Here is a 26,934-nt window from a genome sequence, read left to right on the forward strand (position 1 = left end):
TGGGAACTACACCACCTGCAAGTTTCCCTCCAAGTTACACACCATCCTGACTTGAAATGATATTGCCGTTCCTTCACTGTCGTTGGGTCAAAATCCTGGAACTCTCTTCCTAACAGCACTGTGGTTGTATGCACACTACACGGACAGCAATGGTTTAATAAGGTGGCTTATTGCATCTTCTCATGGGCAATAAGGAATGAGTAATAAATGCTGGCCTTGCCAGCAAAGCCCACATCTCACATGAAAAAATATTTTTTAAAATTCCAATGACATATTACCTATTCCTATTAATGAAGTTCTTTAAAAAAAAATTCACTCCTTCCAAATTACATTTTGGCTGAATGGGGAGACACACATGTTCCCAACACACTAACAATACTCAATACTGCTCTTCACTCTACACAAAAGAACAAAGTTCCAAGGGCACACACAGTATCAGGATGCTTAGAAGGGTTAGGCCACAGGAACTTGAAGGCAGAAACACACGAAAAATAATAGCGTGTGCCTCATGAAAAAATCTCAATGTTGGGCTAAGATGTGAAGCTTGCTCAACATTGAACAGTCTAGTCACAGCAAATCATAAAAAAGGCTCAAGTGAGTAACAACAAAAGACTTTTGCAGATAAGCTTTTACATTCAAGGCCTACCTAAGAACAGAAACCAATCAATGTTTACTCTTGCAGCCTACTCATCCTCAACATTTTACATTTCAGCATCATGCTTTCATTATTTTCAGCAGAATTTAGCAGGTTCTAGTCTAAAGGAGGTAATTTGGCACCAACACGATGAAAACTTGGTTGTTGTTTGAAACTAGTTAATAGGAGATATACCTCAAATAATTCACGCTCAATGAAGCTCCACTGGAAGCCAATTAGTACACAATTCCTGCCAAGGATGATCAGAACCATACATATCACAAGTTGCACCATTGCCAGTGAATGAAATTGGACCCAATTCAAGTGTCATGTTCAGTGGATTATCCATGTTGCATGCATTATGTACACAAACGGAGTTCAAGAACAATTTTTTTTTGTATTTTGTCAACAAGATTTTGTTTAGGCCCATTATACGCATAGAATGTGTGAATAATAAACACTTCATTACACTCCTGAACTGATCACGGTCAGCCAACATGGCTTTGTTATGTCTAATTGACTAACAAGGTCATGTCTGATTAATCTAGTTGAATGTTTTTGAAGATAGATAAGGAAGTGTATCGATGCGGGATAGTAGCCCAGATTTTGCAGTCAATGGCAAAGGAAAAGCACTTGCCATTCATATCAATGACAGCTATTCAAAGTTTTTATGCACTTTCACGACTTGTTCTCATTTGGTCGACCATGATGCCCATCACAAGGCATCTGTGAGCAAGACAAGAAACAGCAAGGCTCTTCAACCAAGAATCCACACTGAGATATACAAGTCTAAACCAGGAAGTAGAAATTTGATTTAGATCACATACAGAAAACGAAATATAGATGGATTTGAGAGTTGGGGGGGGGGCGGGGGCGAGAGAGAGAGAGACAGAGACAGACAGAGAGAAGGAAACAGTTCAAAACCATTATTTTTTAAACATTAGATTGCAGGATATGAGTCAACTTTTGAAGCTTTGAAAAATCATTCCAAAAATGGGAGTCGACTTAAATGCCAAGTATCAAATGTGAACTGCCAGTGTTGGTGGTCGCCATTCTGAAATGCAAAAAGACATAACACTAGTAATTCAAATTAAATTGATGTTCCATTGAATGAAATAATTCTACAAAGGAAGTTTGAACCAGAGTCACTTTGGCTATGGCATTATCATAAGCATCCCACTCTGGATCAGATTTGGCAGATTAGGTACTCCATCCGTTGAACTGGAAATTCCACATTTTCTGAACATTCTAATGACAGTTCGTGTATTAATAGTCTTCCAATGTTTGATGATGAAACCACACGAAACATCAAGCGGGGCAGCACACACATTTCCTCTCTTTGCGAAGGCTTTTTCTCCGTCAACTATCCGCTTATTCGACTCGAAGCAAACATGATCCCTGAATGGGTTGCTGATACATGCATCCAAAAGTTGAACTACAGATGCTAAATCTCTCTGGTATAACTGAAATTAGGCTGTTATTTCTCCATAGGTTCTTCTTATCTCACCAGTTATATGGGATCTGAACATGTCCAAAGCTAATAAGCTGCATTCTTTGCACAGGCCACCAGGACACCTATTCCACATTTTATCAATCCACAACATCATTCCATCCTGTCATGTTGTCCACAAAATCTCCTGCAAGGAACTTGAACAGTTGTTTAAAAATTCATTTTAATTTTGTTCTGTCAGTCATGCAACCTAGTACCACCGTAAATCTTGTCTACTCATTGTGAGAATAGTTGAATTTTTAAAACATTTTCTGGGAAATATTGTGTTATTCTGTGGAAAAGGTTGCATCTGTGTATGAATTAATTAAACTGGGAAAAATTAATAGGAGCCAGGTTGTCTGGGGAGGTTAAAACATGAAAAAGATAGAGGTGTTAGGTATGAGATACAAGTAAATAGGTTAGACTGAACATTTACTTTTTTTTAGATAAGTTGAGAGTTTGTTTGAATATCAAAGAGGAATCAGAGGTAACAAGAGCAGGAGTTCCATAGGTAATTAAGAAGTGGGGTGTTATATTTTGTTGACCTGAAAGCAAAGGCAAGATGGAGACATTAAAGATCTTATATTTAGAGGGGTTTGAGTCTCAAAGTGGTGTGAGAACAATGGAACCTGAGATGAAAGGGGAGAAAAAAGGTACTTGAGTTACCCTGGAGAGCTTAGAGTAGCTATAGCTGGGGCTGTCTAAGCTGTTGAGGTAGCAGCTGGAGGTGTTGAGCTGGGGTTGGGAAACGATGCAGTTTGAATCAACCATCTAGTCAAGCCACAAAGTCTTAGGTTGCAAAGAAGCAATTTTATTCTGAAGTTTGGTTTTCTAAAGCAGAGTGGAAGCGAGTTACAGGTCATGTGGTATGCCTTTATTTAAGCTACAGCAGTTTGCCTTGGGTAACATTACTGGATTTTATAGTTAAATATTTATAAGGGAGCCTGGAAGGTGTATACTTGAAGGTCTGACCAAGTGGAAAGTCTTTTTGGGGGAAATGTAAGACTAACCTTAATTGTGTAACTGTAATCTTGTTTGCTTAAGTCTTCTTTTATTCTTGTTAATAAAACTTTAACTTTTAATTTTTAAAATCCTCAAAGTGCTACTGGACCTCTTACTGCTGAGATAGGTACATTTTCTCATTTTCAGAACACAAAAATAAAGGTAAGCCAAGTTTCCTTCTGGGATTTGGTTTGCACTGTAATTAACACTGGCTGTGGTCATAACATCATGTCTTGTGGTTTTCACTAGAACTGTTTTCCACTCCACAGCTCAGTTGCTGGGCATATCAAAATTCATGAGCATTTCATCCATGTTGCCGACATAATGGGTACTTGTATTTTTGCCACTGTCTGATGAAGAATTACTGGAAACTGGTAATTTTGGCATCAAGGTTTTTTGGTAATTTCTAAGCTGATTTTGGTCTTCTGCTGCAATACTAGACATTTTCATTCCATAAAGTTGCTTTGAAATCTTTGTTGGACTCAGGGTTTGATTTTCCCAACCTAGATGTGTACACATGCATTGCATTTCAGGTGACAATGTAACCATTCTGACAATTTTCAAGGACCCATTCCAATACATGCTTCTCAAGATCAGAACCAGTGGCTGGTGCCTGTTCTCATGAAGTATTTGATCTTGGGCATGTTCTTCAGGGTGGATTCCTCCCTCTTCCAGTTCTTCACTAACTCTGAATTCCCTCGCTGCAGCACAGTTATCTGACAAGTTAGCAAACATTATGACTTCGAGCTTGAAACCTTCATACTTCATTCTTTTTGCAGGAGGGCCCATTTCTGTTTGTTGGTCACCATGCATGGTCTGCTCTATGTGGCATGTGTTGAACTCTTGCAAATCATCTTGGCAACACAGCCCATACTGCCCGTTTGATCTCATGCACCGACTTATAACTCGAAGCACATATTTCTAAGCTGAAAAATTGTGTTCAACTCCTAATGAGTATAGCCCGAAACATGCATTTTTCAGCTAAAAAAAATGGCCAGAGGAGGAGGGGCATGGGATGTGGTGGTGGTGGATCGAGTGTAGGCCTAAATATGCATTTTGGGACAGAGGAGATGGAGTTGCCTTATATATCTGGTTAACAGTCAGGGAACTACGCACTTACCTGGCTACATTTAAAGGCATTCGACTTCCGATGCAGCAGCCAGAAGAACTCTTTTAGCACAGAAGGAGAATCAGTGCAGAAGACACGCCCCCTTTATACGGCGCCAGCTGTCATACAATAAGTTTAAATGTCCATTGTGAATATTAGTGAATGGGTGAATGTGCTAAGTGGGCAGGGTGGGTTGGGTGGCTGGTAGCTAGGGTTGAGAGGGGAAGTCAGGGCAGGGACTAGTTAGCTCTGGTAGGGGAGTTGGGGGTGGGGTGTTGTTGGTAGCCAGGTCAGGGAAGGTTGGTTGTGGGATCAGGGGGTTGGGGGCGGTCAGTTGTGTAGTTACCCAGGCATTAAAATAGAATTTTTCAGTCTAACATTTCCTGGGTGACTATTCAGGTAAGTAAATCAGAAGTGACCAAAGTCTAACTCTTAGCTCAGATTTGGCAACTTTTGTAAAGGGTCTTGGGTTATTGGAAGTTTAAAATTCTCGGTCAATTCCCATAAAGATCAGCATGTCAGGACTTCCAAGGGGTCCCAATGCATTCTTTGGGTCATATGTCCGGTTTCCAAGGATCCCACGACTGGAGGATCTGGGTCACTATTTAGAGAATTGGCCATCATTGTCCCGAAAAGCGGGTGGGATCAGAAGTAATGCAAGTTTTCACCCAAAAAATTATGGAAATAAGAGAACTTGTATATACAGTGGGTAATTTTAATTTAAAGATTATCCTGGGGGGGCAAAAATGGATCTGATATTGAGTCGATATCACTTTTCAAAGCACAGCAGCAATATACTGCACTGGGTTCCACAGTATTGATGGGAATCCATGCTTAAGCAAAGTGATAACAATAAGCACAAGACTGCTAATTTTCCTGCTAGCTGCGGCTAGCTTTTGGCTGTGGACGATCTGTAAAGGTCTGAGAGGAACAAGCCTCTATGGCCATTGTTTGGCCAAAAAAAGATACAGCGCGCTTGAACCCAGAGCTTCCACCTCAGGTTAAGTCCACTCCAGTGAATACACATCAAAATTACTTCCTTGGCTGTAAAGCATTTTGTTAAGTCCCAAGGTCGTGCAAAAAATAAAATCCTTTCACTTTTGGGTTACAGCAATACCAGACAATTATGAGATAACTACAATGGCAGAACATATCACTTTTCATTCCTTAGAGGTGAATTCCAGACATCAACTTGCAGGGTTGACTGGAGAATCATCCAAAATGAATAGCAATCCCAGGGTCTTAATGAGTTTTCTCGTTTTGATGTAGTCAAATTTATAGTTTCTCAAAGTGTAGCACATTTTCTCGCCCAGTGGTAATGAAAGGCATCCTCCATGCCCCTTCCCTATTGTGCTGGTAGCACGGAACCTGTGGTTCCTTGAGCCCCTTAGTGTCTCGCCTGAATGATTGTCCTTTATGGATGATACAAGACAGTGTCAGCAAGCTATGTGACTATAGGCAGACATCTCTACAGAGTTTGCTCCTACCCGCAGATGGAAAGAAGAAACTTGCACTTATACAACGGCTTTCACAACCTCAGGAAATTCAAAGGCAATGAAGTATTTCTGAAGTGTTGTCATTATAGCCATTGCTGTAATATAGGAAATGCAGCAATTTGCTCACAATAAGATCTCACAAACTCCAATGAGGTTATTGACCAGATAATCAATTTTAGTGATGTTAATGAGGGTAAATATTGGCCAGGACATCAGGAAGAAAAACACAGCTCCTCTTTGAATACTGCCGTGAGATCTTTTATATTCACCTGAGAGCAGACAGAGCCCAAGTTTTAACATCTTATCCAAAATATGGCCCTCTGAAACCACTGTACTCAAGTGTCTAGACTTGCCTATTCCAATATTTTCCTGTTGTCCTCCTACTTTACACCCTCCATATACTCAAGATCATCCAAAATTTGATTGCCTAATCTTAACTTTCACCAATCACATTTCCCTATCACCACAATGCTCGCTGACCTACAATGGCTCCCAGTCTGACAAGATCTCAATTTTAAATTTCTCACCCCTTTTTTAATCCCTACATGACATCTTCCTTCCATATCTGTTACCTCCTCCTGCCTGAAAACGTTTGAGAACTCTGCACTCCTCCAATTTTGGCATCCTGTGAATTCCCAAAGTTTTATTGTTCCACCACTCATGGCTATTCTTGCAGCTCCCAAGGCCCGAGGCTCTTCAGACTCTGGAATTCCCCAACTCTCTCCACCTCTCTCTCCTCCAAATTGCTCCTTAAAACCTACCAGCTCGGCCAAATTGTGGTCAGCTTTCCTAATATATACTCACGTGACTGTCAGATTTTGTTGTTTAGAGGCTCCTGAAAAGACCCTTGATGTGATTTGCTACATTAAAGCCATTATATAAATTATCAAATGTGGGCTTGAACCCACAACTTTCTAATTCAGAGGCAAGAATGCTACCACTGAGCTTATGCTGACTAATTTGCTTATTGGGATGATTGTCCCATGATGAGGGATGATCTCATTGACATCATTAGATAGCAATCAGGAGTGAGACCCTGTCCATTTCTTTTCCTTCCTAGGTCAGAAGTGCTGAGGCCAATAGATGTGCAAACTCAGTGCTGACAAGGGCTTGAACCTAGAACCTTCTGGCCTTTGTGGTTCATTACCACACCACATGCTTTGGTACAGAGAGCTCCATAATCCCTCTTATTTTTAAAACATGATCCAATATTATGTCATTCGCTTGACAACTTACTTGTGATGGGATTCTTGAACTAAACGTAGATGTCAAAAATTTGAACTAGGTACACAATTTAAGCATTAATGTCTGTCACTGAATCAGTCAACACATTGTAGACCCTCACCAATTTGAACCTGAGCCTGGTGGTCTGGCACAGCCAGAGCTGGCTGGAGAGAAAGGATGAGTGGGGAGTCGCCACTAACAAGCGTGGTTCGAATGAGAGAATTAAGCACAGCTGGTCCAGAGAAAACAACAGAGCCTGCGGTCACCATGAACTTGAGCTCTTGATGCATTTGGTGAACCTGGAATTGGAGAAGGGAAAAAAAAAATCAAAGAGTAAAAATGACAGCACAACAGCAACATTAATTAACAAAGACTTTTTTCTGAATGTTTCATTTCTATAATAGATTTTGAATATGGAAAGAACGCATAAATTCAACCATTGTGTAAAAATAAAATCGCACATAGGGTCAGGAACGACCTTTCAGATGGATAATCCTCATGAATTTGAGAGATAATTGGATAGTTTTCTTTCCAGAAATACAACATGGAATATGCTGAGACGGGTACATAGCAGTGACCTTTGAAATTGGAATGAGCCTTAAAAGTATTTTATAATGCCATTCAAACATCCCAAAGAGTTCCAGCACAATGTAAGTACCACAACAATAAGAACCTATAAACCATAATGTGATTCTGGTGACTGAAGGAGGAATGTTATCCAAATGTGACTCTGAAAACAATGGGGAGAATCTCCAGCTATTCTTCAAATAACAGCTATTGAAATTCTGCACTGAATTAAAGTAAATGGGCATCACTTGGATATGGATAGGGTATACTCGAATTTTCCATGCTGGGTTTTACTTGTTCCTGGTATACATAAATGATTTGGGCTTGAGCACGTGGAGTATAATCTCAAATGTTTTTTTTAATTTGTTTTTCGAATACAAGGATCGTTGATAAAGTCAACAATTACTGCCCATTCCTAACCTCTTGGGAGAAGGTAGTTCTTCTTACTGAGCCACAGAAATCCATGTGAAGGAACTCCCACAAATGCTATTAATTTTCTGATGACACGAAAGAGGACTGCAAGAAACTTTAGGAGTACAGATTGGTTAGCCAAACGTGAAGAATATGCAACTTATGTTGAGAAGCGTGAGGTAATACATTTTGGGATAAAAACAATGAATAGCTCATTTTTAAAAGAAAGATACTGAAGGATGTGGATTAGTAAGGAAATCTAGATGTTTAAACAGACAGTTCCCTGAAGTTCAGATAAAGCCATAAAAATGCCAACTGCATTTGGCTTTTAAGAAAGATGTATAATGCAAAAGAATAAAGAAGTATTGATTTTTTAAAAATCATTGATGAGCCAGTTAGAGTATTCTCCACAATTTTGGGTACCTCATTAAAGAAAGCATATTAAGGCAACAGAGTGCTTTTAACACAGATTCACCAGGATGGGAAACTTCCACTATGAGGATAATCAAGATTCCAAGATGTCTTCCAGTGGAGCAGAGAGGAGATTCGGTAACTTTTGAAAATTATAAAGAGCTTTGATAAATTGCATAAGGAATGAGTATTTCCTTTGTTTGGAGGATGAGCGGCAGAAGGGGGATCATTAATGATGTCACTAACAGGTGAGAGGAGTTAGGAAACATTTCTTTGGTCAAAGGGTTGATGGAATATGGAATATTTTGTCAGGGTAGTAGAGATAAAAGCAGATGTTATCATTTATGGCAAAGGGAAGTTTTGAATTTCAGTGAAGTCCAGCAAAAACATAATGGGCCAAATGGCCTCCATTCTTTGGTGTTAACTACCATGGTACTGTGGCACAGCTGATGAAGGAAAACTTCTCAAAATATTTTACATTAAGGACAGCAAAACAGTGCATGCCAAACAGGAGATGGAATGGGAAAATATTAAGAGGATAAAGTCATCAGTTTGGAAAGTATCCAGAGAAACGAAAAATGTAATTGCCTTCCTAATTTAACATTAGTGCAGTAATTAGAAAAAAAATTCCAACAGAAGACTGCGAACATTTGAACAAACATTGTATGATTGCTACACATTCTATTTCAACTTCCTTGTCAAATATACTCAAAACAGCCAACAGATGGCAGCAGTGTAGTAAAGTGCTTTCCTAGGTAAACATTCATTTATTAAGTATTTTCAGAGGCTTGTGTGAGAGCAGCTAAACTTGTGCCTTCATTGATGCTGTAGTTGGTATAAGCTACAGATCTTTCCCAACTTACGATGAGACATTGCTTATTCAAACTTTGCAACAGGAAAAGTTTTGTAAATGATTTGGAGGCATCACTACCAATCTGACATTAGTTAATGCACACAAGATGCTTTCCGGACCAGCGTCTACCCTGTCAGGTTCTGTTTTCTCAGCTCTTAGGTGGCCAGTGTTCCAGTCCTTCCGGGGAGGATGAAAGAAAATGCTTTAAAGACACTCTGAAGCTGACATCCTGCCCCATGTGCTCAAAGATCTGTGAGTCACGAATTGGCCTGTTCATTCACATGAAGACCCATGGCAGAAACCCATGTCCCTGAATAAAATCAAAGGTTAGAAGATGACGATGTGGAAATATTTCATAGGTGCCAATATTTCAAACTCGAAGACCAATAGACACAATCAACAACACAGCCCTCAACTCAGTTCAGAAATTCCGCTATCTTGGGAATATCCTCTCCAACACCACTACATTGGAGGATGAAATCACCCAACACCTGGCAAAAACAAGCTCAGTATGCTCACCCACAAGCTTTGGAGAGAACAGGGAGTTTGTCTCAAATCAACGATCACAGTCTACCAGATAGCAGTTCTCACATCACTTCTCTATGACTATGAGGCATGGGCAACCTACCAGCATCACATAAAGCAACTAGATGCATTCCAGCTTCACTGCTTAAGGTCTATCTGCAACATCAAGTGGCAGGACAAAATCCCTAAGACAAGCTTGTACAAAGTGTCTGTTATCAACAGCATGCTAATCTGAACTCAGCTGTGCTGGGTCAGCCATGTAGTTCACATAGAGGATTCCACGTACTAAAGGCAGTATTTTGCAGTGAGCTGAGGACAGGAACCTGCACCACAGAACATCCCAAACTCAGATACAAAGACATTCTGAAAGTCAATTTCAGAGTAAGTTGGAACCCCCTAGTCTCCTTGCTGGACACTCATCTGTTGATGCAATGAGAGAATCTATTACTACTAGAGTAGTTTTTCATTGGAAATGTTTGTCACCATTTATAATGGAAATTTCTTTGTCTCAAGTTATAATGGCAAGACTCTCAGAACATAGGAACAGGTGTAGGCCCCAACTTAGCCCTTTGAGCCTTTTGGATTCCAGCTCCTTTGATATAAAGGCCAAGATTCCACCAGTCATTTTGATAGCTGTTGGACAGGTACATAAAGCATTTAGAAATTTGTGTCCATGCTCATCCAAATCCTTTTGCTCCTGCACAACTCCTGATCTCTCCCCATTGAGAACATATTTTGATTTAGCTTTCTTGGATTAAAAATGGTTGATCTTACATTTCCCCAAACTGAACATGACATATCATAGTTTTGTATACTCATTTAGTCTGTCTACGCCTCTTTAAAACTTTCTGTTCCCATCCACAATAATCTACCATACCTCCTAACCTGGGTGTCATTTGCAAACTTTGCTTTACAACTTCTGTTCCTTCATCCATGTTACTAACATATGCAGTGAAAGGATGAGGCCCTTGCACATGTTACCAAAGAACACTAATATGACACACAGCCAGTCATAGCACATTTCCTTTCTCTTTAGGGTGTGCATGAGGGGACAGGAGACTATGCCTGAGCGAGAGAATGAGTGGGTAGCAAATTAGGTTCACGTGGGAATTCAGTGCACGGGGGAAAGAGGTGTTTTAAGTAAGGTTTATTGCAACTTGAAATGCGTGTTGGTTTATTAGTAAAAGTAATGTTTATCAATAGTTAGTTTATTAAGTTAAGGCCAAGAAAAATTAAAGTAAGTAAACCAAAGTAAAATAAAGTTAATGCAAGTGAAACAAAGTTAAGACATGCAGGGCAGCTTAGTTACGTGGAATGTGTCTTGTGGTCCGTGTGAAGTTGTGGATGCTACCGGTGACTTAGACAACCACACATGCAGCAAGAGTCACCAGCTGCAGAAATTTGAGCTCCGGGTTTCAGAACTCAAGCGGAGCCTGGAGTTGCTGTGGCACTTCCGAAAAGTTGAGAGCTACGTGGATAGCATGTACAGAGAAGTGTCACATCCTAAGTTAGGAGCATGGAGACAGAAAGGGAACGGGTGACCGCTAGGCAGTCCACGAGAACCAAGCAGATAGTGCAGGAGTCCCCTAAAGTCTTGTCGCTAATCAGTTTGCCGTTTTGGATACTGGTGAGGGCATTGGTTTCTTGGAGAAGTGCAGTCAGAGCCAAGTTTGTGGCACGATGTGTGGCTCAGCTGTACAGGAGGGGAGGAAGAAGTGGAGAAGGGCAGTAGGTGGTAGAGAGTCATTAGTTAGAGGAACAGACAAGCATTTCAGTGGCTGTACATGTAACCCCAGGATTGTATGTTGCCTCCCTGGAGCCAGAGTCAAGGATGTCACAGAGCAGCTAAAGAACATTTTGGGGGAGGGTGAACAGCTAGTAGTGGTCCACACCAATACCAACAACTTAGGTAGGAAGGGAAATGAGGTCCTGAAAGCAGATTTCAGGGAGCTAGGAAGGAGATTGAAAAGCAGTACCTCTAAAGCAATAATCTCAGGATTACTTCCAGTTCCATGTGCTAGTGAGCATAGAAATAGGAGAATTTGAGTAATTGAACATATAGCTGGAGAACTGGTGGAGGAGGGAGGACATCAGACTTCTGAGGATTGGAACTGGTTCTGGGACAGGTAGGACTTGTAAAAGGCTGCATTTTAGCAGGACTGGGTCTAACATCCTTGCAAAGAGATTTACTAGTGCTGTTGGCAGGGGTGGGGGTTTAAACTGGATTGGCAGGGGGATGGAAACCTGAAACGGAGCTCAGATTTGAGGGAAGCAAAACTGGTAAAACGAAATAGAAAAGTAGAAAGCAAAAATTGATAACAGACAAAGTATAGGCAAGCATCAAATAGGATCAGAATAGAGAATGACGTTAAAAGAGGAGAATTAGAGGCACTCTAATGGACGTGGCATTCGCAAAAAGGTTTATGATTTGAATGCACAAATTGAGGTAAATGGGTATGATTTAATTGTCATAATGGAGATGTGGCTACAGGGTGACCAAGATTGGGAACTGAATATCCAAGGATATTCGGCATTTAGGAGGGATAGGCAAAAACAAAAAGGTGGGGTAGCACTCCTAATAAGGGACAAGATCAGTACATGAGTTAAGAGAGGATCTTAGATCGAAGGATCAAGATAGAATCATTTTGGATGGAACTAAGCAAACGTTGATGGGAGTTGTTTATAGGCCACTAAACTAGTGTTAATGTTGGGCACGGTATAACTCAAGAATTTAGAGATGCATGTAATGTGAGCAATACAGTAATTGTGGGTGACTTCATTTTATAAGTAGACTGGGTTAACCAAATCTGCATTAACACTCTGGAGAAGGAATTCCTGGAGAGTGTATGAGATGGGTTTCTGGAGCAGTGTGTTGAGAAGCCAACTAGGGATTGGGCATTTTAGATTTAGTGTTATGTAATGGGAAAGGGCCAATTAATAACCTTGTTGTAAATGAACCTTTGGGAAAACTTGACCATAAGATGATAGAATTTTGCATTAAGTTTGAATGCGTTATATTCATTCTGAAACATAGAAACTAGGAGCAGGAGTAGGCCATTCGGCCCTTTGAGTCTGCTCTGCCATTCATTATGATTATGGCTGATCATTCAACTCAATAGCCTGCTCCCGCTTTCCCCCCATACCCTTTGATCCCTTTCACCCCAAGAGCTATATCTAACTCCTTGAAAATATACAATGTTTTGGTCCCAACTACTTTCTGTGGTAATGAATTCCACAGGCTCTGGGTGAAGAAATTTCTCCTCATCTTCAGTCCTAAATGGTCTACCCCGTATCCTCAGACAGTGACCCCTGGTTCTGGACTCCCCCACCATCGTGAACATCATTCCTGCATCTACTCTATCTAGTCCTGTTAGAATTTTATAGGTTTCTATGAGATCCCCCCTCATTCTTCTGAACTCCAGCGAATATAATCCTAATTGACTCAATCTCTCCTCATATGTCAATCCCGCCATCCCAGGAATCAGTTGGATAAACCTTCGCTGCACTCCATCTATAGCAAGTACATCCTTCATCAGATAAGGAGACCAAAACTGCACACAATATTCCAGGTGTGGTCTCACCAAGGCCCTGTACAATTGTAGCAAGACATCCCTGCTCCTGTACTCAAATCCTCTGGCTACAAAGGCCAACATACCATTTGCCTTCTTTACCGCCTGCTGCACCTGCATGCTTACCTTCAGTGACTGGTGTACAAGGGCACCCAGGTCTGGTTGCACATTCCCCTCTCTCAATTTATAGCCATTCAGATAATAATCTGCCTTCCTGTTTTTGCTACCAAAATGGATAACCTCACATTTATCCACATTATACTGCATCTGCCATGCATTTGCCCACTCACTCAGCTTGTCTAATTCACACTTGGATCTTAAATCTGAAGAAAGGAAATTTATGACGGGCTAGGTGGCTATGGTGGATAGGGAAAATACATCAAAACATTTGATGGTAGGCAGGCAATAGTTAGTACTTAAAGAAATACTACATGGTCTACAACAGATATACATTCATCTAAGTCACAAAAACCCAAAGTGAAAGATAAATCAACCGTGGTTAATGAAAAAAGTTAAAGATTGCATTGGATCAAAGGAAGTGGCTTATAAGGCTGCCAGAAAAAAAAGGTAAACCTGAAGGTTGGGATCCAATTTAGAACCAATGAAAGGAGAACCAAGAAACTCAACTAACAAGATTAAGAAAGGAAGCGAGAATATGAATGCAAACTAGTGAGGAACATAAAGGTAGATTGTAAAAGCTTCTTTAGATATGTGAAAAGGAAAAGATTAGCTAGGATAAATGTGGGCCCATTACAGGTGGAGACAGGAGAATTTATAGTGGAGATCAGGGAAATGGTGGAGAAACAAAAGTTACTTTGCATCTATCTTCATGGAGGAAGTTACAGAAAATCTCCCAGATATACTAGGTGACCAAAGGACTTGTGAAACTGAGCAACCAAAAGAAATTAGTATTAGTAAAAAGGTAGTACTTGAAAATTTAACTGGATTGAAGATAGTCACTGGACTAATAATCCAGAAACCCAGGATAATTCTCTGGGGGCTGGGTTCAAATCCCACCACGGCAGATGGTGAAATTTGAATTCAACAAAAATCTGGAATTAAAAGCCTCGTGACAACCATGAAATCATTGTCGATTGTTGTAAAAACCCATCTGGTTCGCTAATGCCCTTTAGGGAAGTAAATCTGCCGTCCTTACCTGGTCTGGCCTACATGCGACTCCAGACCCACAGCAATGCGGTTGACTCTTAAAAATGCCCTCTGAGCGAGGGCAATAAATGCTGGCCCAGCTGGCAACGCCCACAACCTATGAACGATTTTTTTTTAAAAATTCTGTGGACCAGATGAACTTCATCCCAGTGTGTTGAAGGATGTGGCTAGAGAAATAGTGGATGCACTAGTGGTTATCTTTCAAAATTCAAAAGATTCTGGGAAGGTTCCTGCAGACTGAAAAGTAGCAAATGTAACGCTACTATTTAAGAAGGGAGGAAGAGGGAGAATGGAGAACTAAAGACCTCTTAGTTTAATGTGAGTAGTAGGGAAAATGTTCGAACCTATTATAAAGGATGTGATAACTGGATATTTCGAAAAAATCAGTAAAATTGGGCAGAGTTAGCATGAATTTATGAAAGGGAAATAAAGTTACAGCATATGGGGGAAATATATGGATAAAGAATTGATTAACAGACAGAAAGCAGAGAGTAGGAATAATCTCTGCTCATTCTCAGGATGGCTGTTACTAGTGGAGTGCCACAAGGATCTATATAAATGAATTGGATGTGGGGACCAAACGTAATATTTTCAAATTTGCCAATCATACCAAACTGGGTGGGATGCAAGTTGTGAGGAGGATGCAAGGAGGCTTCAGGAGGAATTGGAAAGGCTAAGTGAATGAGCTAGAACATGGCAGATGATACATATGAATAAGTGTGCAGTTATTCACTTTGGTAGAAACAGAAAGGCAGAATATTTCTTAAATGGTGAAAAGTTGGGAAGTGCAGGTGTCCAAAGGGAGCTGGGTGTCCTTGTTCATGAGTCACCAAAAGTTAGTATGCAGGTGCAGCAAGCAATTAGGAAAGCGAATGGTATGTCGGCCATCATCGCAAGGGGATTTGAGTAGTCTTGCTGCAGTTGTACAGAGCCTTGATGAGACCTCATCTGGAGTATTATGTACAGTTCTGGTCACCTTATCTAAGGAGGGATATACTTGCCATAGAGGGAGTGCAACGCAAGTTCACCAGGTTAATCCCTGGGATGGCGGGATTGTCTTATGTGAAGAGATTGGGGAGACTGGGTCTGTATTCACTAGAGTTTCGAAGAATGAGGGTTGACCGCACTGAAACATACAAAATTCTTACAGGGCGTGACAGGGTACATATCGATAAGGTGCTTCCCCTGGCTGGTGAATCTAAAACCAGGAGACAATCTCAGGATAAGGGGTAGGCCATTTAAGACCAAGATGAGAAGAAATTTCTTCACTCAGAGGGTGGTGAATCACTGGAATTCTCTACCCCAGAGGTCTGTGGAAGCTCAATCTTTGAGGTGTTCAAAATAGAAATCAATAGATTTCTGGAGACTCATGACATTAAGGGATATGGAAATAGCGTGGGAAAAGTGGTGCTGAGGTATATGATCAGCCATTACCTAATTAAATTATGGAGCAGGCTCAATGAGCTGAATAACCTACTCCTGTTCCCCTATTTCTGTGACTCCGACATCCCAAGAAATGACTGACTCACGTCACAAGCTTCCCCCAACTTTGTGTACTTACACTTATGGTATGTTGAGGGTCTTAATCATCTGCCTTCTGAAAATCGATACGGACAACACCCATATCACTTCTCTTTGCGCCATACCAGTCAACTCCTCAAAAATTTCAACTCAATTAGCCAGGTATAAACGACCCTTCATAATTAAAGCTAAAACTTCGATCAGCTCACACTTGTCCATCTGCTCAGCCACTCCATTCCTGATTAAATCAGTAACTTCCCCACAACCATTAGACTGACTGACCTATAGTTACTTGGTTTCTCCCTCCTTGCTTCCGAAATAACGGAGTGAACATTTTTAATTTTCCAATCAAAAGGCACAATTGCTGAGTCTACAGCATTGCAGGGAATTAAGGCAAATGCATATTCAATTTCTTTCCCTATATTTTTTAAGTTGGGCCAGAAAATATCATGTCCTGGAGATTTTGCACTTACTTTCCGGGGGCAAGAGGAGTCAGACCTGCGTGGGAGCACATTCTGGGCCTGCGAATAAAGAAGGGGCCAAGGCTCGGGACCTTTCACTTACCTTCTGGGGCAAGAGGAGTCGAACCTGCATGGGACCACCCTTCCTGAGCTGCTCGGTGGATTTGAGGAAAAGTGCAAGAGTAACATCACAGGAAAGTTGAGAGTCGATTGGTTCTTGAGCAACTCATGTTAGGTACTGTGTTGCAACCCCAGTAATTTTGAAAAACATAAATTTCTAAATTAGCACAGGGAAAGTAAGAATTTATAGGCACAGGAAGGGAGCTGATTTGTGAGTAAGGGTGAAGAATTTCTACTTTCTGCTTATCTCCAGTTTATAATTAATACTACAAGAGTGAGGTTAAAGTAAGTAAATGCAAGTAAAAGTAACTAAAGTTAAAGTAAATAAAGTGATTTAGAAGTTTAAGGTTAAGACATGGCAGGACAGCTCAGCCAAGTGGAATGCCCATCCTGTGGCACGTGTACACTTCTCGTGACCCAGATGAGCCCATGTGCAGGAAGCCCATGTCACCGGCTGCAGAAGCTCGAGCTCTGTGTTTCAGAGTTAGGGGCAAGTTAGGGGCAGGTAGGCAGATAGAGAATGGGTGACCACCAGGCAGTCCAAGAGAAACAGACAGGTAGTGGAGTTCCCAGAGGACTCCTGCACTAATGGTGCTCACTAATCGATTTTCCATTCTGGATATTGGTGAGGGCGATGGATCCTTGGGGTACAGCAAGAGCTAAGCCCATGGCACTACAGGTGGCCCAGCTATGTGGGGGTGGGGCGGGTGGGGGGGTTGGTGGTGGTGGAGGAGAAGAGCAGAGGGGCTGATAGGGGATTCCTTAGTTAGAGGAACGGACAGCATTTCTGCGGCCGTCACCATGACCCCAGGGTGGTTTGTTGCCTCCCTGGTGCTTGAGTCAAGGATGTCGCAGAATGGCTGCAGGGCATTCTTGTGGGGAAGGGCGAATAGCCTGAGGTCGTGGCCCACATTAGTACTAACAACATAGATAGGAGGGGGGATGTGGTCCTGCAACTGGAATTTAGGGAGCTAGGTAGACAATTAGCAAGCAGGACTTCTAAAGTGGCAATCTCAGGATTACTCCCAGTGCCACATGCAAGTGAGTACAGAAATAGGAAGATAGACAGATGAATGTGTGGCTAGAAAGATGGTGCAGGAGGGAGGGCTTTAGATTCCTGGGACACTGGGACTGGCTCTGGGGGAGATGGCACCTCTACAAGCTGGACGGGTTGCATCTGAACAGAGCCGGGACTGAGTTCCATGTGGGGCATTTTGCCAATGCTGTTGAGGAGGGTTTAAACTAACTCAGCAGGGGTGTGGGAAACTGGAGAGAACATTAAAAAGTAATACCAGGGTGCATGAAATGCTGGGAAAGGCAGCTGGCACTAAAATAGTAAGTTAATAGAGAATAATAAGTTAATAGATGGAATCTGAGTAAGGGAGCAAGTAACCAGGGTTACACTGCATGTACACTGCACGGAGTATAGTTAATAAAATTAGGGAGTTACAGGCACAGGTTGCCTTGTGGGATTAGATTTGTGGTGATTACGGAGACCTGGCTTAAGGAAGGGGCAGATCTGGATGTTAAATATGCTTGGTTACAAGGTGTTCAGAAAATATAGGAAATGAAAAAAAGGAGGAGGGGTGGCATTTTTGGTTAAGGAGAGTATTGCAGCACTGGAGAAAGAGGATGTGTCAGAGGGTTCAAGGACAGAATTGATTTGGCTAGAGCTAAGGGGTAAGAAGGGTGCAATTACATTGCTCGGAGTAATATATAGACCACCAGCTAGTGGGAAGGACATAGAGGAACAAATCTGCAAACAAGTTACAGAGAGGTGTCAACATCAGAGTAGTTATAATGGGGGGCTTTAATTACCCATATATAGACTGAGATAGTGGTAGTGTAAGGGGCAGTGAGGGACAAGTGTTCCTGGATTGTGTTCCTACAGCAGTATGTGTCCAGTCCAACAAGAAAGGAGGCACAGCTAGACCTGGTTGTTGGGAATGAAATGGGCCAGGTAGATCAAGTGACAATGGGGGAAGATTTAGGGGAGTGATCGTTGTATCATAAGGTTTAATATAACGGTGGAAATTGACATTGGTCAATCCAGAGTAAGATAGACGGATAGACTGGAACCAAAGGTTGGTGAGAAAAACAATAGCTGAACAAAAAGGAGATGGGTTTGGGCATATCAAGGTACGTTTTCTCAAAAGGGAAGAGTGGGACAAACAAATCCAGAGCTCCCTGGGTGACAAAGAAGATAAAAATTAAGTTAAAGAAAAAGTGTGCTGACGACAAGTGTCAGGTAGCAAATGCAATTGAGAACCAAGCTGAAAACAGAAAGCTCAGGAGGGATGTGAAAAAGCAAATACGAGAAACAAAGAGGGATTATGAAAAAAGACTGGCAGCTAACAAAAATGAAAATCCCAAGTTTTTCTATAAGTAAATCAATAGTAGAAAGGTGGTAAAAGGAGGAGAATGGACGATTAGGGGCCAAAAAGGTGACTTACACATAGAGGCAAGACGCATCGCTGAGGTATTAAATGAATACTTTGCATCTGTCTTTACCTACGAGACAGATGTTGCCCAGGCCATGGTGACGGAGGAGGAAACTCAGTCACTAGAAGGTTTAGAATTGAGAAGGAAGAGGTATTGGATAAGCTGTTGGTACATGAAGTTGATAAGGCACCGGGACTGGATGAGATGCATCCAAGAATACTGAAGGAAGTGAGAGTGGAAATTGCAGAGGCACTGGCAACCATCTTTAATGTTCCCTGGATTCAGGGGAGGTGCTGGAGGACTGAAGAATTGCAAACATTCCGCCCTTGTTCCAAAAAGGTTGTAAAGATCTGCCCTGCAATTACAGACCAGTGAGTTTAATTTTAATTGTGGGGAAACTTCTAGAAACAATTACTCGGGATAGAATTAATAGTCACGTGGAAAAATGTGAATTGATTCGGAAGAGTCAGCATGAATTTGTTAAAGGAAAATCGTGTCTAACTAATTTGCTGGAGTTCTTTTGAAGAGGTGACGGAGATGGTTGATGAGGGCAAGGCCGTTGATGTGATTTATATAGACTTCCTAAAGGCATTCAATACAGTGCCACACAACACACTTGTGAGGAAAGTTATAGATCATGGAATAAAAGGGACAGTAGCAACGTGGATACAAAATTGGCTGAGGGATAGGAAGCAGGGAGTAATGGTTAATGAGTATTTTTCAGGCTGGAAGAAGGTTTGTAGTGGAGTTCACTGGGGTCAGTATTGGGACCCTTGCTTTTCCTGATATACACACACATTTATATTATATATATATACATTTATTTATATTATATATATATATATATATATATATGGTGATACACATTGGTACAAAGAACAAGGAGATACAGTATAAAATAAAGGGTATTATTATAAAGGGTGTGCAGGAGCAGAGAGACAGTGTATATGTACATAAGTCGTTAAAGTTGGCAGGATAGGTAGAGAGATCTGTTTCCAAAGTATACAGTGTTCTAGGCTTTATTAAATAGGGGCACAAAGTACAAGAGCAGGGAGGTTATGATGAACTTATATAAGACACTGGTTAGACCTCAGCTGGAGTATTGTATACAGTTCTGGGCGCCACCCTATAGGAAGGATGTGAACGCAATTCAGCAGGGCAGTGGGGGGGAAAAGAAAGCAGAATAGGTTTACGAGAATGGTTCACGTCAGTTATGAGGAAAGATTGGAGAAGTTGGGACTGTTTTCCTTGGAGACGAGAAGGCTAAGAGGAGATTTGATAGAAGATTTCAAAATCATGAGGGGTCTGGACAGAGCAGATCGGGAGAAACGGTTTCTGCTCGTGAACTGATCGAGAACCTGAGGGCACAATTTTTAAATGTTTTGCAAAAGAAGCAAGTGCGAAGTGAGAAAAAACTTTTCACACAGCGAGTAGTTAGGGTTTGGAATGCACTGCCTGGAAGTGTGGAGGCAGGTTCAATTGCGGCTTTCAAGAGGGTACTGGATGATTATTTAAATAGAAACAATGTGCATGGTTACATGGAAAAGGAACTAAATTAAAATGCTCAAGGAGCCGGTGCAGACACAATGGGCTGAATGGCCTCCTTCGGCACCATGTCAATTTTGTGATTTTCTTCCAGTTCCATTAGTTTTGCCACCACCAGATTTTTAAAAAAAAAATTATACTAAAACCATTAACTTCCAGCTGTTGACATTTTTGCGTTCCCTTCTATCGTCACTGGTTGCATTTCCCCATACCTTTCATCATGTTCTCCCTTTTCCTTCTGCATCGTCATCCTTCCAGCGCTGCTCTAGTTCACAATGGTTTGGCCTGGCTGTGCTTTTTAATATCTTCAGCCTCTGACCTCATTCCATCTCCCATATCAACCCCTGAAATACCAGAGTTCTTTGGCCCAACTCCCTGTTAATCTGATCCCAGCTATGCAGTATGGACCTGCTCTTCATCCTCCAAGCCCTATTCACTCTCCCCTGCCGATACTCGAAATATCCTAGCTCTCGGGACCCACTCTTGCAGTTGGCAGACCCCTTTCTACCATGTTAAAGGTCTACTCCTGCTCTTTAGCCTCTGGCACATTCCTTTCCCCTTCCTGGCCCCTATGCCAAGCTTCATAAGTCCATTATTGGCCCTACCCAGGAATCAACTGTTAAAATGCTGAGTGGGATTCCTTAAATGGTCCCATTCCCAAATTTGAGAAAGTCCCAATTATTTAATGTATTTCTAATTTAAATTACAGCAGCATCATTGGAGAATTGGAAACTATTAACAACAAAATATTGGCTTAGATCAGCAACAGCAGACTTGCCCCCTAGTCAGTAGATTATGGGATCAAGCCTCACTCCAGGGCCTGAACACAATCAAAACTGGCACCTGAATGCAGTTCTGAGGGAACACTTCACTGTCAGAAATTCCGTCTTTTGAGAGAGATGGCAAATCAAGTTCCAAATGCCTGTTGACACTACTTGAAAGAGAGGAGAGTTACCTGCATATCCTGGTCAACATTTATCTCTCAACAAGATCACAATAAATTAACTGGGCTGACCTTGTTGCGATTTGTGAAACTAAGCTGTACATAAGTTGACTGCAACCTTCAGTCACTCAACAGTAACTACACTTCAGACAGGAAACACTTTGGGACATTCTGAAAAGACTGCAGAATTGCAAGTTCATTTATTCCTTTGTATGAAAGAAACTGCTCTTGAATGGCAAGTCAGAATTTCATACTATGAAAAGAAAACTAACTAATCAAACCACTCAATGATACAAATTTCAAAAGTAAAAACACTTAAAAGTATGCACAAAACTTAATTAAATAAAGTCAACAATGAATTCAGGAGCAAGTGAGTAGTGAAAATGTAGTACAATGTGGACCGGTTGAGACAAATAACATTTAAGGGGGCTAGGTAGATTGGAGGAAGAAAGGAAATGAAGAATGTGTTGATACAGCAAGGCAAAACAAGGGAGGATGTTTACATGAAGCATATATAGTGGCACAGTTGGGTCAAATTTCAGTGCTGTAAAATTCTATGCAAGTTGCATCTGAGTAATTTCTTGAACATTTTTAGTTGAAGGCCTCTCCTAAAGGTTTGGTCTTGCATTTGAGTTATGTCTAGAATTTTGGCACTGCTATTTGAAAGTTGATCTCTGGGCAAGGGCAGATGAACATTGCACTTAATTTCCCAGGATGCACAATGAATATTTAGTCATTCCAACTGCTTGAACACTTTTCCTTCAAGCTTTCAACAGAACTCATTCTTTTTCAAAATTACTTGAGCAAAAGTTTAAGGATTGTTTTGAAAAGCGTCATTCAGGTAAAGTTGGCATTAAATTTTACAAGTTCCTGCTGTCTTTATGCCCATAGAGGAGTGGGCGGAGCAGGCAATGTGCGCGCGTGCGCTACAGAAAGAGAGAGATTCAATCGCTGCTTATAAAGATTTGTTTCCCAGTTCCTGTAGGTGAATAAAATTTTCTGTTCAGGAGCAAAAAGAGTTAAATCTTTAGAAACTGGATAAAAGATTTACTTCCATACTTACTTGAAGGAAAATTAAACCATTTTGTTGTTCTCAGGTTTCTTAACCCAAAACAAATACGGTCCTATTGCAGGTAAATAATTTTTTCCAAGGCATTTTCTGAAAGAATTGCCAATTTACTGCTCCCTCTAACCCACTCCCTTCATGCACAATCCAAGAATAGAGTAGGGAGTTCTTCCAATGTACTAGTCAATGTTTCCCTCAACCAAGTCCAACAACAATTATCTGGTCATCTGTTGTTTTTCAGACCTTGTTGTGTACACATTAGTTATTTAGAAGTGACTTACTTTAAAAATAGTTCACTGACTTTATTACCCTTTTGGATGCAGCGCGAAAATGTAGGGTAATAAACACATTCTTTTTTCCTTACAACTGAGTACATCCGCTTAACTCATTATGAGCAATGCCATAGGCAAGCTGCAAATATTGTTGTGAAAAAGTGCATTTATTCAAGTTTCCCGCATTATATTCTGGCATCCCATTTTGTTGTTCATCACATGTCATGCTCCTAATATGCCAATAAATGAAACCCCAACGTAAGGGAAATAGACAAACATTTCGTGATTTTTTTTTGGGCTTAACATTGTCTTTTTCAGAATGCACACGTGAACCCAGTGATACCACCAATTGTGCCAATCCACTGAGACCCATTTCCTCCAGGACACAATTTTATATTTTGCTACACTAGTGTTTAATTTTTATAATAATTCCTCCTAATGTTTTATGGTTTTAATGGTCACACATTCCATTTTATGACTGTTATTCAAATGAATTTTTATAATCAAGCTACTTTAAACTGATTCAACTTTCAACCCGTTAATGCTGAGGCTGAATTTGTAATCAATTAATCTAAATTTTAAAATTAAGTTCTTCACTAAAAGTTATTAACCAAATTTTATAATGACACACTGTGCATTTAAATAACATAATAAATTAAATTAATTAATATATTATGTCAACATAGGAATTTTGTAATTATTCACATTTAATTAACTTCCTGCTAGTATTTAATATTTAATTAATAATAGAATGAACATTAAAAATCAATGCATTTTATAGTTCAGCATCTCTTCATTATAATTGATAATGATATTTATATCTAAATTATCTCGGGGACAAGAGATCAACTAGAATAACAGTTAAAATAAAATAAAAATGGATGTTTTTATTTGTTTCTATGTATTATACTAACTGCCAATGTTATACTCCCTCTTTCAACTATTCAGCTTTTATGTGGATTTCTTGGATTAGTTTTCATAGAGACATAGACTCAAGAGCTTTACATCGTGGGGAGAGACCATTCAGCCCATCAAATCCACGCCAGTCATCAAGCCCCTGTTTACTCTAATTCCATTTTCCAGCACTTGGCCTTGTATGCTATGGCGTTTCAAGTGTTCATCTAAATATTTCTTAAATGTGGTGAAAGTTCCCGCCTCTACCACCCTTTCAGTCTGAGTGTTCCAGATCACTCCCCCACCACCCCCCCCAATTCTATGGATGAAAAATGTTTTCCACAAATCCCCTGCCTCTTACCTTAAATCCATGTCCCCTGGTTATTGACTCCTCCACTAACGGGCAAAGTTTCTTCCTATTTATGTCCCTCATAATTTTTCACACCTCAATCAGGTCCCCCCTTGGCCTTCTCTGCTCTAAGGGAAACAATCCCAGCCTACCTAGTCTCTCTTCATAGCTGAAATGCTTCAGCCCAGGCAACATCCTGGTGAATCTTCTCTGCACCCTGTCTAGTGCAATCACATCCTTCCTATAGTGTGGCAACCAGAATAGCAAACAGTACTCCAGATGTGGCCTAAATAACATTTTATACAGCTCCATCATAACCTCCTTGCTCTTGTATTCAATGCCTCGACTAATGAAGGCAAGAATCACATATGCCTTCTTAACCACCTTATCTACCTATCCTATTGCCTTAAAGAATTTATGGACATGCACACAAAGGTGTTGCTGATCTTCTGTATTTCCTAGGGTCCTACCATTCATCGTGTGCTCACTTGCCTTGTTTGTCCTCCCAAAATAGATCACCTCTCACTTTTCAGGATTAAATTCCATTTGCCACTGTTCTGCCCATCTGACCAGCCCGTCTATATCATCCTATAGTCTAAGGCTTTCCTCCGTGCTATTTGTCACACCACCAATTTTAATGTCATCTGCAAACTTACTGATCATACCTCCTGTATTCATGTCTAGATCATTAATGTACACTACAAACAGCAAGGGACCCAGCACTGATCGCTGCGGTATGCCACTGGACATAGGCTTCCAGTCACAACAACAACCTTCAGCCATCACCCTCTGCTTCCTGCCACCAAACCAATTTGGTGGATCCAATTTGCCAAATTGCCCTGGATTCTATGGGCTCTTACCTTCTTGATCAGTCTCCCATGCAAGGCCTTGTCAAAAGCCTTATTGAAGTCCATGCAGATCACATCAACTACACTACCCTCATCTACACACCTAAACACCTCATTGAAAAATTCAATCAAGTTTATGAGGCATGGTCTCCGCTGACAAAGCCATGCTGACTATCCTTGATTAATTCTTGCCTCACCAAGTGGAGATTAATTCTGTACCTCTCAATTTTTTCCAATTTCCCTACCACTGATGTTAGATTCACTGGCCTATAGTTCCCTGGTTTATCCTACTACCCTTCTTGAATAATGGTACCACATTAGCTGTCCTCCAGTCCTCTGGCACCTCTCCTGTGGCCAGAGAGGATTTGAAAATTAATGTCAGGGCACCTGCAATCTCCTCCTTTGTCTCCCACATCAGCCTGGGATACATGTCATTTGGTCCTGGGGATTGATCCACTTTTAAGCCCTCTAAAACCTCTAATACCTCCGCCCTCTCAATGCTAATTTGTTCAAGTATATCTCAGTTCCCCTCCTTGATTTCTATACCTACACCGTACTTCTCTATAGTGAATATAGATGCAAAGTAATCATTTAAAACCTCACCTACATCTTCCAGCTCCTCCCACAGATTGCCACTTTGGCCCCTAATGGGCCCTATTCTTTCCTCTTGCCCCTAATATACTTATAAAGCACCTTTGGATTTACCTTTATTTTACCCGCCAGTGTTTTTTCATGTCCTCTCTTTGCTCTCCTAATTTTTTTTTTAAGTAACCCCTTGCATTTTCTATACTCCTCTGGAACTTCTACTGTTTTGAGCCCTCAGTATCTACCATAAGCTTTCCTTTCTTTCCTTATCCAATCCTGAACATTCCTTAGTATCCAGTGTTCTTTGGGCTTGTTGGTCCCACCCTTCACCTTTATAAGAACATGTTGGTCCTGTACTCTCACTATTTCCTTTTTGAATGACTCCCACTGCTCTGATGTAGATTTTCCTACAAGTAGCTGCTCCCAGTCCACTTTGGCCAGATCCTGTCTTATCATATTAAAATCGGCCTTCCCCCCCGCCAAATTCAAAACCTCTATTTACACTCCATCTTTGTCTTTTTCCATAACTACCTTGAATCTGACTGAGTTATGGTCACTATCACTGGAATCCCCCCGCCAACTGACATATGTACCACTTGTCCGACTTCCTTCCTTAAAACTAGTTCCAGCACCTCTGGCTTTCTACATGCTGGCTTAAAAATCTCTCCTGGATACATTTTAAGAATTCCACTCCCTCTAAGCCTTTCACCTATCCCAGTTAATATTGGGGAAGTTGAAATCCCCAAACATTATTAACCTATTATTTTTACACTTCTGAGATTTTCCTACATTTCTGCCCTTCTATCTCTCCTTGACTGTTTTGAGGTCTATAGTACACTCCCAGCAATGTGATTGCCCCCTTTTGGTTGTTAAATTCTACCCATATGGCCTCATTTGAGGAACCTTCTAAGATATCATCTTAGTAGTAATTGACTCCTTGATCAATATTGCGACATCACCTCCTTTTACACTCCACACCCCACCCCATCTCGCCTGAAGATTCTATATTCCAGAATATTGAGCTGCCAAGCCTGCCCCTCACTCAACCATGCCTCCGTGATAGCAATATCTTATACCCATGTGTTAATCAACACCCTCAATTTATTTGCCTTCGTCGCAAGACTCCTTGCATTAAAACAAATGCAATAGAGCCTTGCAACTTAACTATATACACTCTGCATTCCAGACAGACTTGGTTTTTCTTCTCTACTTGTCTGCACATCTCCCCCTACTATACTTCCAGTTCGTATCCCATCCCCCTGCTAAATTAATTTAAACCCCCACCAACAGCACTAGCAAACTTCCCCGCAAGGATGTTAGTCCCGTTCCAGTTCAGGTGCAACCCGGAGTACAGGTCTGACCTTCTCCTGAAACGGACCCAGTGATTCAGGAATCTAAAGCCCTCCATCCTGCACCAACTCTTCAGCCACGC

At 41.0% G+C, this 26,934-nt stretch overlaps 1 protein-coding gene across 2 annotated transcripts in view; it reads right to left on the bottom strand.

Annotated features, from left to right (window-relative positions):
- si:ch211-1e14.1 (UPF0606 protein KIAA1549) overlaps positions 1–26,934 on the bottom strand; it is a 325,462-nt gene that overhangs the window by 124,002 nt on the left and 174,526 nt on the right. For both annotated transcript variants that reach the window (XM_041215470.1, XM_041215469.1), the window contains exon 4: positions 7,075–7,252. In XM_041215470.1, the coding sequence (XP_041071404.1) occupies positions 7,075–7,252 (178 nt within the window). The remainder of the gene's footprint in view (positions 1–7,074; positions 7,253–26,934) is intronic.

This window comes from Carcharodon carcharias, chromosome 21 (assembly GCF_017639515.1).
Source record: "Carcharodon carcharias isolate sCarCar2 chromosome 21, sCarCar2.pri, whole genome shotgun sequence".
NCBI classification, from domain to species: Eukaryota; Metazoa; Chordata; class Chondrichthyes; order Lamniformes; family Lamnidae; genus Carcharodon; species Carcharodon carcharias.